This window comes from Ostrea edulis, chromosome 2, assembly GCF_947568905.1.
Source record: "Ostrea edulis chromosome 2, xbOstEdul1.1, whole genome shotgun sequence".
Classification (NCBI taxonomy): Eukaryota; Metazoa; Mollusca; class Bivalvia; order Ostreida; family Ostreidae; genus Ostrea; species Ostrea edulis.
The window spans coordinates 20,124,611-20,140,164 of NC_079165.1; the positions used below are offsets into that span (position 1 = coordinate 20,124,611).

At 37.9% G+C, this 15,554-nt stretch overlaps 1 protein-coding gene across 2 annotated transcripts; it reads left to right on the plus strand.

Annotated features, from left to right (window-relative positions):
- Window positions 1-6,291: 6,291 nt before the first annotated feature.
- On the plus strand, window positions 6,292-14,972 carry LOC125667616 (carnosine synthase 1-like). 2 transcript variants are annotated; one of them, XM_056156357.1, is made up of 7 exons: window positions 6,292-6,375; window positions 7,537-7,622; window positions 9,530-10,336; window positions 10,893-11,058; window positions 11,145-11,450; window positions 11,547-11,809; window positions 11,946-14,972. In XM_056156357.1, the coding sequence occupies exons 2-7, from the start codon at window positions 7,599-7,601 to the stop codon at window positions 13,176-13,178; spliced, it is 2,799 nt and encodes a 932-aa protein (XP_056012332.1). In that variant the 5' UTR covers window positions 6,292-6,375; window positions 7,537-7,598; the 3' UTR covers window positions 13,179-14,972. The 2 variants fall into 2 exon arrangements, with proteins under 2 accessions (XP_056012332.1, XP_056012333.1); XM_056156358.1 differs by having other exon boundaries at window positions 6,331-7,622.
- Window positions 14,973-15,554: the final 582 nt, after the last annotated feature.

The following is a 15,554-nucleotide window of genomic DNA, read 5'->3' on the forward strand; positions in this document are numbered from 1 at the left end:
ATTGGACTTTTGAACAAGGACTTACCAAAAGGAAAATACAATTGTCCAGACTGTAAAACTACTAATGTCAGTAGAAAGAGGAAATCAAGGAAATAGATGCTAAACAGTTTAATATATATGTGTGCATATTATAGCAAACATGTTTTGCAGACATGCCATAATCATATATATTGCAGTAGATCATTTGTACAATTTCAATAAGATTTTTGTAAATGACATGACCTCATATTATGACCTTCTTGTAAACATATGCTGCATTTTTTCTTTATGCTGGTTTTACTTGCAAGCCTCACCAGTTCTGGGCTGCTATAAAGCCAGTGACCCCAAAGCACATCTCGAAGCCCCCCATAAGTATCCCCTTTCCTGGCCAAATTCTTCCTAAAATGCCTAAAGATTTTGTTTCCACATTCATTACCCTCCCCACTCAACCCCCCCCCCACAGTTCCAGCACCATTTTCATCTTCAATTAGTTCCTGAACATGCTCAATAACTTTGTGTATGTAATTAGGCCATTTAGCATAACTGAAATTTTCAAGAAGTGCATGTCCAAAGGAAACTGCAGTCTGTTTGTACATTTTTGTTTCTTCGGGATACTGAGTTTTGGGGTCACTGGCTCTATACACCTTTCTCATGAATCGAAACTTTGAGAGCAGATCTGACAGATAATTTCTCCTGTCGCCATCATCAACCAAACACAAAATACTTTGCTCATTGTCAGGGTTAAATAGTGACCTCGAGTAATTACCTGGCATCATCAATTGCGGATTAATGCCGATTGTTTTTTTTTTCAGGCAATTATCAAATGTAACTTCAGCATTCTTAATGATTAACTGAATGTCTTCAGTAGCATCCCATGTATTAACATGTGCTATTTCTCTTATGATGAGTTTTTTGAAAAATGACCCACAATTAATGTCAGCATGGGTTGCATCTAAGCATTTCTGACTAGCATCAGTTTGGAGAAGAGGAACAGTTTTCACCCCTTTTGACAATTTGTCAAGTGCAGATTTGGATAAATTATCTGGGTTTGCTTTGACATAATTAGCTATTTCTGTAGTATCAGCAACTGTCCTTGAAATACTAAATGAACCCAGCTGAGATTGAGCCGTCTCTCTAGTAGCATAGCACAAGGTACACAGATAGGATGAGCCACTTCCTGCCAATCCCCCATATGATCTGTCTAATTTTTCATCTATCATGGAATTAAAAAAAATTAAATTGTGCCTTCTCCAGCCATTTTGGTTTTGAACTCTTAAAATTTTGTTTTTCATGAAAAATCTTTCCTGTTCAATTATTTGAAGACACAATATGCTGGAGGCTTTGTTATTTTCATCACAAATTGCCTCTAATACGGGCCTGTTAGTTCTCACTGAATTTGGCTTTTCTTCTAAAAAAATAAGTTCCACATGCTCTCCCAAAACTGCTTCAATTCTGAACACACAAAAAGAAAATCTAAAAGCTTTGTCAGGAAGGAACCTATCCCCTGTTTCCTTGTGCACTGCTACATCACCTAATCCATCAGCCCCATCCTTTATATATGTTTTTTAGGATAAGTGTGGGGTCAAGAGGATCAATACTTTTGGCCTCCAAACCTTTAATGATATCTGACTCTAACTCCTGCAGTGTTTTTGCAATAGCATCCGGGTAACTCCATCTGACCCCCTTAATATTGGGGGTTGGTATTTCAGGTACAGCTTTGTAAAAATCACATAAAATATCATATGGTTCAAAGGAAATATATCCACTCTGGGGCAATATTGAACTAGTAGGTTTGGCTGGGGTATGGTAAAAAGTATTGAAATACTCTTGACCCTCCAGCGAGTATCGAGCTGATGCTGGCATATACTGACATTCAATAGAATCCAATGTATGGGGAGGCTGAAAAGGCTTGAAATTGCTCTTTTGTTTCAAGAATTCATATTGAGAGCGATATTGCGTCTTGCTCTGTAAAGTATCTATTCTTAAAGCCAGACATTCATGTGCAGTAAGAGATATTGACCTTTCACTTCTCCACACAGAGTCAATGACCTTTGACCTTGGATCATTAATGTCAGATAAATGGTCAGATAGCATGAAAAAAAGAACATCTCCAATATTTTCATATTTCTCCCTGCAGAATTCATGGACAGACTGTAATACTGGTTTTAACCTTTTCTGTCTCAAATATTTAGGTCTACAATCAAAAATTGGAAGTTTTGCAAGACCTTCCCCTCTAGCTTGATTTGATTTTGGGTGCAAAACTTTCTTAGGGTATTTGCCAAATTTGCATTGAGCTTCATGTTTCAGTATCTCATTCAAATACAGTACTTCTCTGCATGCAGTGTAAACACATGACACATGGAGAGTTTCATACATAAGAAGCAAATGACCACTCAATTTAGAGATGTCATCAATGTCTGTAACTGTCCGACACACAGGGCAAACACTAGCTATATGTAGCCAAGCAATAATACAGTGTTTACAGTAAATGTGATTACATGATGTGATAGTGGGTTCAGTTGGCAGACATTTACATATGCTACATTGCATTATTTCAGCTAAATTAAGTTCTGTAGCTCTGTCTAATGGTATGCTAGTTAACCCCTCGTCTGAAAATGAATAAAAAGTTTCACCAAAATCTAATACACGTGCAACATCAGAAACAGTGTGAAGTTTTCTTGGAATTTTAGCTGCTGGTTCCACTGTTTCACTACTAGTGCCAGCTATACATTCAGCCATGCTGCTACTTGCAGTTCTCTCGCCCTCAACACAGTCAATATCTGAAGCTGTATCAGTACTAGACATATCGCGAACCCCGCCACTCTTTGTAGAGGATGCAGTACTTTTACGTAAATTGAACTCATGTTCCGATGCAGTATCGGTATCACTATCACAATCTGTTTTTTCAATTGAAAAATCAAAAGTAACAAGCGTTAATTGTTTGTATGGACGACCCTTTCCTCTACAACAAATGCTGCAAGTACCGGTATCATCTGTGTGTTCAACAAAGTCAAATGGCTTTGGAAGTTTGCTGGAAAACTTCAAATGTTTTTGTTTTGAAGTTCTATATCTGATACAAAGCATTTTGCATGTATTACACAGCCTGTTTGGATGAACAACCTTCAAATCATTTGAAATATCAATCCTGAAAAGTTCCAAGACTTCAACCTCGTATGGTTTCAACGGATATGATTTTTTATTACACTTTAATCCACAAACCCTGCAAATGTGCACCAAATTTACCAAATGTGCATCCATATTTATTACAACTAGGCGCAGGCTAAACAAAGAAATACACAATATTCACATTGCACAATTCTGAACACAGCATGCAGCAATACGAGCGCGAGCTGAGTGATTTACAAATGGCTGACAAAATGTCCGACAAGACCTTGCTCAACCGCTTGGGTTAAGTAAACATGACCCTAAATTCTGAATAAAGACTCCCGACATGTCAACAATGAAACGAAAGTAGAGTATTCATTTTATTCATACCAAAATACCTCTTTCTTGTACATAAATCAGCTTTTTATTAATTAATTTTCAAAGTTAGCATGTCATTTTAAGTCCTAAACACACCACTACTTCAAAAACTTATATTTCGGCTTCTATTTACCGAATTTTCACCATTTGTTCTTCACGAACTAGCTACGTGACAGGAAATTCAATTTCCAACCACTGCGCATGTTCACCAGGTATTTCCCTTTTCTATATTTAGTTGAAAGCGAACAGATATAGCGATCCAATCATAATACGGGATTTAGTGAAATCCCGTTCCGGCTTTGGATTTTACGCAATATGTTTACCTCATTATGCAAGAGCAAAAGTTACATAGGGTTTTGTTAGTGTAACATGCAGCATTGTCGCCAGTTAAATCCGACACGGTAAATTATGTAAGCAATTCATAGATAGCGATCCACATGTTATCGATGAGACATGACGTCATCTGTTGTAAGATATTCATGACGCATTTTATGCTTCGATAGGCGGATCAAGTAACCCCCACACTAACATAATGAGCATAATTTGTGTTTGGTTGATGATGGCGACAGGAGAAATTATCTGTCAGATCTGCTCTCAAAGTTTCGATTCATGAGAAAGGTGTATAGAGCCAGTGACCCCAAAACTCAGTATCCCGAAGAAACAAAAATGTACAAACAGACTGCAGTTTCCTTTGGACATGCACTTCTTGAAAATTTCAGTTATACTAAATGGCCTAATTACATACACAAAGTTATTGAGCATGTTCAGGAACTAATTGAAGATGAAAATGGTGCTGGAACTGTGGGGGGGGGGGGGGGTGAGTGGGGAGGGTAATGAATGTGGAAACAAAATCTTTAGGCATTTTAGGAAGAATTTGGCCAGGAAAGGGGATACTTATGGGGGGCTTCGAGATGTGCTTTGGGGTCACTGGCTTTATAGCAGCCCAGAACTGGTGAGGCTTGCAAGTAAAACCAGCATAAAGAAAAAATGCAGCATATGTTTACAAGAAGGTCATAATATGAGGTCATGTCATTTACAAAAATCTTATTGAAATTGTACAAATGATCTACTGCAATATATATGATTATGGCATGTCTGCAAAACATGTTTGCTATAATATGCACACATATATATTAAACTGTTTAGCATCTATTTCCTTGATTTCCTCTTTCTACTGACATTAGTAGTTTTACAGTCTGGACAATTGTATTTTCCTTTTGGTAAGTCCTTGTTCAAAAGTCCAATGCAAAATTGGTGGAGCCACCTTTTACATGTCCCCTCACATTGGATCCACGAAATTGGGGATATCTCTGGTGAATTGTCAATAAGACATTTTGTTTGAAGGTCACAAGGACTAGGTTTCATAGCCTTTGTTGTATAAACAAAGTAGCTTTAAATTACACCACCACATGAGAGAAAACAGTCACTTGATAAACAAAGCAATGAATTCCCAGCTGTTAGGTTGTCTGAACCAATATCAACAGATAATATGGATTTGAAATTTAAATCCACAAGCAATACACAGGGATTAAGGTAAGGTTTTTCATCTGCTTGAAACTGTCCTATTTGTGTAAAACCTCCAACAATTATCACTTTACCATCTTCTAGACAGGCACTGTGATATGACAGCCCAAGGTTTTCAATATTGGGTGGTGACTGAAATATGATCCTGTCCAAAGTGATGTTATTTTTATCAGGGATTCTCAAAACCAGTACATCATGAACTGGCAGGCGTGACCTTGGGGTACATTCCTGATATGTCACTCCTCCAATTATGTATATACATTTCATTTTTTGATCATATGTAGCAGTATGAAATGCTCTGCTATGGACATCTGGAACATTAATTATGGACCAGCTCAATGAATCTAAATTAAGTAAATAGAATTTTCCATCATCACATGTTTGTTGAAATGGGGATGCAAGTCCTGCTGCTTCACGAAAGGGCAGTGTAATTCCCCCATGTAATATTGCTGACTGATCATGTAATTTTGTAAGAGAATGCCCGAATCTGCCGAGTGGAACATCCCCAGTTTGTTTGATTTTAGTTACATTCCTCTCATCTTTACTGTCTTGTGCAAGGATAACCTCAAGCTTTGCACCTTTCCGTTTGAGAAGATATAAGTCATGCAAAACTCTCATAGATGATGTATCCATTCCTCCCCATACATGTATTGTATCATTGGATCCAACAATTACAGACGAAGAGGCCAATGATGGAAATGATGCACCAAATGTGTCGCATCTTTTAATATCACTAATAACAACATCATTTTCAGAGATAACATATGAAATAATAAATGGGCTTGATCCCAGACACCATGTAGACTCCTCTGTATGCCTTGATCCCCCAAAATATAAGTATGACTTCATCAACTCATCATCTAATTGCTCTTCACAAATCAAAATGGCACAGTGTCCTTCAGGTGGAAAATAATCCCCACATATTATGTCAATCTCTGACCGTTTTCTTGTTGCTTTAACTTTCTTTTCATTTATAAATTTAAAAGGTAAAATCTTAAAATCCTCCATTTCAGAAATCATGAAATGTATTCCAGTGCAGAGCTTTGCAATGCAATGTACAGCTCAGCTCAGCACTGTGACTGAAGTTATACAAATCATTCTATACTCATTTATATCTATTTGACAAAGCTCCAAAATAAACAAAAGTTTTATTTAACCTATTTTATTTTGCCAAAGCAATCAATCAACAGTAACATTGCATTAACTATTTCCAACCCGGCTCAGGCGCGGCGCGGCGGTCAGCTAGCAGCTGATTGCATACTATGTACATGTGTTGTCGTTATTGTGTTTGTAAACAAATACGTCATTTGGGGCATGCGCGCAGGGGTAGAAATCAATACTTCCGGGAGTTGCATAGAATGTACTGAGCGGTTTTGTTAGTGTGTTATGGTAAGTCATATTGTAGTGTAAATCTGTTATTTTGAATTCCATTTTGCCTGACCAGGTCATGTTAATATTCAGCCCGAAAATTGGATGTACTGTAGGTCAAAGAAGGACTTTCTCCCAATGTACGTAAAGTTAGGTTAAATAAAACAGTTATTTCGAATGTTGACAGTCTAAAGCTGAGTAGTAACACTTTTGTAAAATAAATAGAGCAAAAATTATTCGATATGATATCAGTACCATACAAGAATACTTGAGTGAAACCTGAATATTTTCCGATATCCCAAAGTGAAAGAAGACGCCGCGCCATGTTCATTTCAGTCACTAGACCTAACAGTTTCGGTAACTGTCGTTTCGTTCAATGATAATGTTTATGATAATAATGTAAAACTACCAAAATTGTACACAGTTTTTAAGCAACGATGCAATGAAGATGTATTGTGAACGACTTTAAAAGATGAAAACAACTAGGTATTGAAAATGAACATCTATAGTAAAAGGGCAAAACAAGCTGCAACCGAAAACTATTATTAGGTGAGGGAATTTCCCTTGCTTTAAAAATAAACACCGAACTAAAATGACCTATGTACATATACATGACACGAAATAAAAAACGTAGTTTCCTTCTCCATAAGATACTTAAACCAGCCATATTTTCTGTAAAATTCAAGTTTACCACCACTAGCGCATTATAACCGTAATATTTTTCAGCAATCCGGAATATCGTTTTTTTTTTAAAATAAAAGTAGTGCTCATAGCTCGCCCTAAAATATTTTTGCATTTATGGTCAATTGAAAAGGTGTATATTATAAAAATACTTTAAATATTTTGGGCGAGATGAAACCAGTATGACAAAACCTTTACAAAATAACCAGTTTTTGGTGGAAAATGACAGAAATACGGTACCATATCCGGTTCTAGTATGTGTACAGCTTTAGTTGTGCTCCTATTTTTAAAATCTAACATGTTTTTTTAAGCCCCGGATTCTGATAGATATTTATAACACCAAGACTCCTATTCAACACCTACTTTCATTTTTATATATTTTAAGGGCCATAATATGGGGTTTGTGGCTTTAGTCCAAAATTTGTGTGGTTTCTTTTAAAATGTGTAGGAGGTTAGGAACTTTGATGTGCAGGTGTTACATAAAATTTCATCTTTTAAAAGTATTTCACAGATCAGTTCGATGTCTGTCTCCCAGCGGATTTAAGGACCGGGCAACTAAAAGAATGGAAAAAAATAATTTACCAAAGGTAAGTATAAATAAGAATACTATCTTGAGAAAATTTTCATGTTTTAATTCTTCATTGTTCTGTATCATTATACCGCACTTTCTAAAGAAAGTTCGGGTGTGTTGTTGTTTCCTCGGTTCACCCGCCCGTCCGTCCGCCTGTCCGTCCGTCCGCCTGTCACACTTTCTTCTTCCTCAAAATCCCCTTTTGTGCAGTAACCAATTGATATTTTGGAATATGATAGGTGGTGTCCTATAGATGTGCAGTAAGGTTCGGAATTTTCAATTTTACCTTGGGGGTAAAAAAAAAAAAAGAATGTTTTATCCGTAATAAAACCTGGTTCCCAGAACTCCTCATACATTTTACGCAATAGTCAAATCACTTTTTCGAATATGATTGGTGGTGTTCTTTAGATGTGCAACAAAGTTGTATTTTCATTTTCACCTTGGGGCCCAAATGGGGGTCGAAAAACTGTTTTAACCTTCCTGGTTCCCAGAACTCTTATTACAATTTACGCAGTAGCCAAAACATCCTCTGAAAGATGATTGGTGGTGTCCTGTAGATGTGCGATAAGTTTTCGGAATTTTTTATGAGGGTCAAAAATTGACGTATTTTTGTTTTTTGTTTGTTTGTTTTTTTTTTGTTTTGTTTTTTTTTTTTTTGTTTACCAAGAAAACACTGGTTCCCAGGGTTGAGTTCAAGATCATAGCGGCTACGTAGGGCTCGGTAGCGCTACGATCTTAACGTTGTGCTAGGCTAGCCATACGTAGGGATAACAAGCGTTAATTCATACAGTGCGTTCAATATATCTAGATATCTAGCCTAGCAGCTAGGCTAGCCGCTACGATCTTGAACGCAACCCAGAACTTTTCTTACATTTTACGCAGAAATCAAATCATCTTGTGGAAGATGATTAGTGGTGTCCTTTAGATGTGCAATAAGTTTTCGGAATTTCTTTTTCACCTCGAGAGACAAATCGGTAGGAAAACGACGAACAAAATCCTGGTGCTCAGTGTATTGTGTCATGTGCAACAAGAATACATTTACTTTATGGGTTGGAATCACAACCATTTTAAAATATTTAAACAATAAAAAGATGATTGGGGGTTGGGATGATGCCGGGACACTTACCCATCAGAATACTCAATGCATCTTGATATGTGCAGAAAAAATAGATGGTTTAGGGGTCATGACCTCAATTAATTTGAATATATTTCAACAATTATGAAATTGGGTTTGGGATGACACCAGAGCACCTGCCCAACAGAATAACCAATACATCTTGACATATGCAGCAAAGATATGTATGGTATATGATATGATATAGAGTAACTATTGTGGTTTGTTCCCTAATTACACAAGTCCGACGGAAATACTTGCGCGTATATTCTTGTCTTATGACAGCATCTAGTTATAGTGCTATTCATCATTTTACGTTTGCTGTAAAATCAATTTCCAAGAGGTAATATTTACATTTCGAATGTCTTTACCTAAAGAATATGAGCAAAAGGCGTATGAATCTTGATAAATGTAGTACGAGCATTTAAAAAATATTTTGTATATTTACATTTCACTCTCATCCCAGCCGGTGAAGTAATCGTACTATATTCATCAAGATTCATACGCACATCGTGCACATTCATGAGGAAATGGCTATCATTTCAATTGGTAAAGATATCGAAAGTAAAAACAGTGGAAATGTAAATACATGTATAAGGGTATGAACAGCAATGCTTCACGCCAGCATACTTTTCATACAGTGCTAACGCGCTTCATGATGGTGTAAAGCGTTGCAATTCATGAAACTATAATTCATTTCTTGATTATAGTACAAAAAAGGAAGGCCACAATTCATGTGTTTCCTTTTTTTTGAGGAGGGGGGGGGGGGTTAAAACATCAAACTAAAAGAAATTTCAATCAATCTTCAGAAAAACCGACAGACCACGGCCTTTCAAAAGAAACTAACAGCGGACAAGTACACCACAACTCTTGGTTCCTACTGCGAGTGGGACCGAGATGTTAACCTTGCACCACCTGATTTTGTTGAGGAGCCGCCGGAAAACGATAAACACATTTACAACTATTACGACGCCCTACAGTATTCTCTGTACGAAACAAACTACCCGGAAACGGAAGACAGAACGATGAATCCCAGAACGTCGCCGCCCAATACCGGGATTTCCATTGTCATTTTATCGTCCCCTGTGGAATGTATGGCCATCTTGCTGGACGGAGGTCGGAGATGTCCCGGGGATATGCTTCTTGTGATGTCAAAGTCATGGATAACAGTATCTCCAAGTGACCACGACCCAACGTTGAATACTCTGTATGTTCACAAAGCCATAACATTTGATACAGGAGGGAGATCGTTCATTGACGTGTTTGATCCACCCAGACGAGTTACATACTTCGTGAACTTCTTCACACGTGCTATTACGGATGGTCAGACTGGGGATGGAGAGGGGTTAGAGGTCAACCTTGACTGTCCGATGTCCAGCTCGCAAAAGCTCGTGAAGCGAACTGATGACAAGTTGTGGACGCGGGTCCTAATGGCTGAAGCAGGTGTCGCTTACCCAGAAACTCTGGCCTTTGGCTATAAAATTCCATACCAGTACAACGTACCAAATGATGCCAAAATTAAGATAATTAAGTTCGTGTCCAAGGAGGGAATAGACAATATTGTGCAGGAGGAAATTCGGTCATACATAAACAACCTTGACGAAAGTGTAAATCGGGTAAAAATGATTTTCTTGATACTGAAACTATCAAATTTCAACAAACGCACTAAAGTAAATCAAATCATTAAATTTTGATGTAAAGGTGTAAAGAAGTAATTCAACACATTCTTTTCTTTCAAAATGTGAATGACAATTCCCGTCATTTGTTTGTATGTTGTTTAACGTCCCATTCGAAAGTTTTCCGTCCTGTAGAGACGTCATCAGCTGTAGGTGTAGATGTGGCATTAATAGATTTTAACTTATGTGCACAATTAGTAGCAGTGAGAGTTCTTTATCGTGCCAATCCCTACCATGACACGGAACGTCTGATTTTAAGGGTTATATTCGAAAGAACCCTGGCTTTCACGTCCATTGGTCATGGCGAAGGAACAGTCACTACCTATGTTAAATGTCTTAATGGTGTGACGCGGCGCCGGGATAAAGAATCGAATCCGAGACTTCCGGTTGGGAAGGGAGCGCGCTAACTTCTAGGTTACTGCGGCCGTTCAGATGAATTTTCTATATAAATTTTGTTTACAAAGTAATGAAGTGTATTTCTTCCCATACATACTAGATTGTAGTCAAACCATCCGGAATAAGATGGCATGGCAGTATGGGTGTCTCGTATCACAGCAGAATAGATTCCAAGAGTATCTGTGACGCTGCTATTCAGGTTCTGCAGACTTTAGATCCTGGCGACGGTGTTTTAGTTGAAGTCTTCTGTGACCCGTCTGAAGAAGGTAGGGCTCAGAGCCAGTTACTGAAATGGCAATATAGTAGTTATTTATTTTTTAAAAATTTTGAAATATGAATTCTTCACCTTCAGATAACGAAATGAAGGACTTTTCCTTTCGTCTTCGCGCCAATGTGTGTCGTGGTCCAAACAATAAACCAGTCACAACCACCCTTATTTGTGGAGTCGGAAGAAAAAATTATCCAATCAATGGTGGCAACACAGAACCACAGTCATTAGAAACTACTTTGATTCAGTGGGGCCTTGAACAAGAAAGTGAGGAGATAATCGAAACTGTTAAGAAAAGATCACAGAATCTCCTCAGAAGCATAATCTACCATGAAAATGCGCTAACGGTGGCCGAAAAAGGAGGCATCAAAGCACAAACAGACATTATAGGTTAACCATGAATTCCATAGTACCTGCATGTACGTGTGAACAAGAATTAAACTACGATATTCTGCATCTGTTTAAGTATGTTTTCTCTGTTAACAGGAATTGACTATTGCCTAAGTAAAAGAGGTGGAAAATACGTCCCCTTTGGAATAGAAGTCAACTCTCATGATTGCACCATCAATTGTCAGCTTTACGAGTATCTGAATCCGTATCTGGCTGGAGAGTCCGTGGGACCACTGGTGGAAACGATGATTGAAAGATCTCAAAAGTACATGTTGCAGGGTAAAACCATTCTAGTCCTCAACCTGGGCGTAAACAGCAAGAGATTTATACTGGAGGCTGCAGAAAAGGACAAAATAAAGGTTTAGATACTTTCATTTTGAGTCTCTCTCTCTCTCTCTCTCTCTCTCTCTCTCTCTCTTGTACTTCATCTATTTTACTGTTGTGTACAGATTCGATTTCATTCTGAAACGCAGCTAACATTGTTTTTTCTTTTAGATTGTTCTTGTTGACACATTTCCAGAAGAGTTGGCTCCTAGCGTCAGCCAATATATTAGGTACGAGTTTTCAGACCACCGTAAGGATGAGGTACATGCTGAGAAAATAATACAAATTCTTCAACAGCAACACATTAGAATTGATGGGTGCTGTACCTTCTGGGAAGACTGCGGGCCTCTAACTGCCCTGATCAACGACAGAATGTGTCTTACAGGCGCTGGAGTGGAAAGTGCTAAGATTGCCAAGAAGAAATCCAAAACACACCAAACCTTGTCCTGTCGAACGGGGGATATTCCTCATTTTCCTAGAACGTATTTGTATACAGAAAAATGTGTACATGTAAATGACGTTGTCAATCTGCCAGCGGCTGTTGCGGAAGTAGATCTTCCTTGCATGTTGAAGCTGGAGTATGGGTCTAGTGCAGTAGGGGTGACGCTCTGTCGTGACCTTGCCGAATGTATCCAACATTTCAACGACCTTAGAGACAAACTTACCTGTGAATCTGATTATCCAAGAATTGGACTCGGACACGGTAACAGCATGGTGGTCATGAAATATATCAAAGGGACAGAGCATGATGTAGATTTAGTAATCTACAAACGAAAACTCGTTGTAGCCTTCGTGTCCGACAATGGCCCTACTCGATCAGGATCTTTCACGGAAACTGCCGCATGCATGCCCTCATGTCTCCGTCCAGATAAGCTGGGTCAGCTCATTACGGCAGCTTACCAATGCTGCACGGAGATCGGATTGAAAAATGGCGTCTTTAATGTCGAAATGAAAATGACACCAACTGGACCAAAACTCATCGAAATCAATGCTCGAATGGGAGGCTTTTACAACAGGCACTGGATCTTAAGGTGTTATGGGGTTGATATGGTCAGGTATGCTTTCATGATAGCAAATGGAATAAAGCCTGTACCTCCCAGGGTACAGCCCTCCTGTCATATCATGGGCGTGATGTGTGTACCATCCGTACACACCGAAGTTTTTAGAGGCGAAGAATTTATGGACAAGGTGAAGGCCTTCAGGAGTCAAAGCGACGTCATTTATACTCTGATTGAAGATGATTTGAGTCATGCAACTTCTGATGCTGAAGAGCCACTCTGCAACATTGCAGTTTGCGCTGAAAGTAGAAGTTCAGCAAAAGAAAAGCTATTGAAACTCTGTAACACTCTGAAAGTTACAAGCACAAAATACGATGTAGGACACTATTTGTCAGATTTCAGGTGACGTTTACAGTTTTCGTTGTAGTTCGTTTGTAACTTTTAATCTATTGATTTGGCTTAGCAACATCCTTTATTCTTCAACGCCTTACTTGCTACGTAAAGCACTGTAATGATATGAGAGCTTGCAGTTTTTGTTTAAAATCTATACTAAAACCAAGAGCCCCCTATGAATGTCTAAATACTTTTTCTATGAAGTCCCATAGTGACTGATCTTGACCTTTGGATCACAAAATCACTAGTGTCTTTCTCTCTTGATAACAAAGCTACATTTGAAGTATATGGAATGAATTTAGCAAAAATTGTGACATGAAGAGTATTTACAAGCTTTCTCTATGAAGTTCCGTATTGACCTTTACCTTTAACCTTCTGACCCCAAAATCAACAGGGCTTTTTCTCTCTAGATGACAAAGCTACCTGTGAAGTATCAAACTAACTGAGCAAAATATGTGTCTGTAGAGTATCTACATACACTCCCACACACGCTCACCCACACACGCACTCCCACACACGCTCACCCACACACGCACTCCCACACACGCTCATCCACACACGCTCACCCACACACGCTCACCCACACTCCCATACACGCTCACCCACACACGCTCACCCACACGCACACACGCACTCACACACACACACCCACACACGAGAACGCTCCCGTTACGATAAATCCCTCTCGCAATGAATAATCAAAGGCGTGTTTATCAAGTAGTGCATCAAATTCTAAGAAATGAATTTAATAGCAACATATGTTATAGGGCCATAATATAACTTGGTGAAGATTACTCTTTTATACAATGCTTCCTTGATTTTCCCCCTTGAAAACACTTAAATGCGTCCATCTCATGTTTATACTTAATTGCGTCCATCTCATGTTTATAATTTAATTATTTTAGTATGTTTTCCTTACCAAACGTTTGATTGTAAATATTATTCTACAAGCAAATTATCTTTTCCCCATTTATTTGAGATTGTGAATAAATAGAGTCCGATGACATTAGCGCTATATTATTCTCAATCATTAAGCATTGTGTATTAGTGGACTAAGCATTGCGTACCTATAACTGGTATTAATTGTGCGCTGCATGTTTGTTTAGATGAGCTATAAATCTTAACGAAGGCCATAGTAAAGAGGTATGCCCAATCCACGATTTTTTTGTTGTTAATGTTTTTATTGTTGTTGGTTTTTGTTCTTGTGGTTTTATTTTGTGTTTTGTTGGGGTTTTTTTTTTTATATCGTCGACATCGATATGTATTTAACACATGTATTGTCTCATCAACATTTTACTCTTATCTTGTTTACAACGTGGACTTCGCAATGTTAAACGATATCAAATCAACAGTGTGTCAACATCGTACCCATGATACTGTTTACATCATTTACATCGACAGTGTGTCAATATCGTACCCACGATACTGTTTGAAAGTGTGTCAACATCGTGTCCACGATACTGTTTGACAGTGTGTCGGCATCGTACCTACGATACTGTTTGACAGTGTCAACATCGTATCCACGATACTGTTTGACAGTATGTCAACATCGTACACACGATACTGTTTACATCATTCACATCGCATCTACATGATGACAACATTGTCCGTTTTATCTTTTGTTACATGACAACATTCTCCCTTTTATCTATTGTCACATGTAACATACATGTATATATGTTAGGTTGTATAGAATAGACAGTTTGTTTACAGCTGGATGATCTTGTTTTTATCGTTGTATGGAATGTATATAAATATCTGTAGTTCTGTTATCATCAACACGTCAATAAAGTTATACAACATTCAATGGGCAGCGTGTCAGCCTCATTCTTTATAAGCATTGACTACATCATTACTCTGTAGTGCAGCGAGTCCAACTGCTTACAGTAATTTAATTTGCATGTGTTGGAATTAATCATTTTTGATTTATGGGGTTTTTTTATTGATGAAAAACAAAGATCCCATATTTTCATAGAAATATTTACAAATACTACTGCTTTAAGGACGCAGGATACCAAAACAATTGTTATAGAATTTGGTAAAACTATTTGTAAATGTTTTAATATTTCTAAACACATATTTAACACAAAATCTTCCTATGGAGGCACATCTATTTTTACATTATTTACAAATCTTTTCCTGAAAATTCAATGAAAAAACATTACCTAAATATTGAAATCCGTCTAAAACGGTTTTTATAAGTGCATTCCATGTATTATGATTACCAATTTACGTTTTTTGTTTCATCAAACACAAATCAAAAACTCATCATGGTCAGACACAGAATTCGATTGATTGATTGATATTGTTTAACATCCCTCTCGAGAATATTTCACTCATATGGAGACGTCACCACTGCCGGTGAAGGGCTGCAAAATTTAGGCCTATG

Coding starts and splice junctions, on each gene's coding strand:
- LOC125667616 (XM_056156358.1), top strand. CDS start 7,476: ATGTGTAGGAGGTTAGGAACTTTGATGTGCAGGTGTTACATAAAATTT. Junction 11,451..11,546: donor AGCACAAACAGACATTATAG/GTTAACCATGAA, acceptor CTCTGTTAACAG/GAATTGACTATTGCCTAAGT. Junction 11,810..11,945: donor CAGAAAAGGACAAAATAAAG/GTTTAGATACTT, acceptor TTTTTCTTTTAG/ATTGTTCTTGTTGACACATT.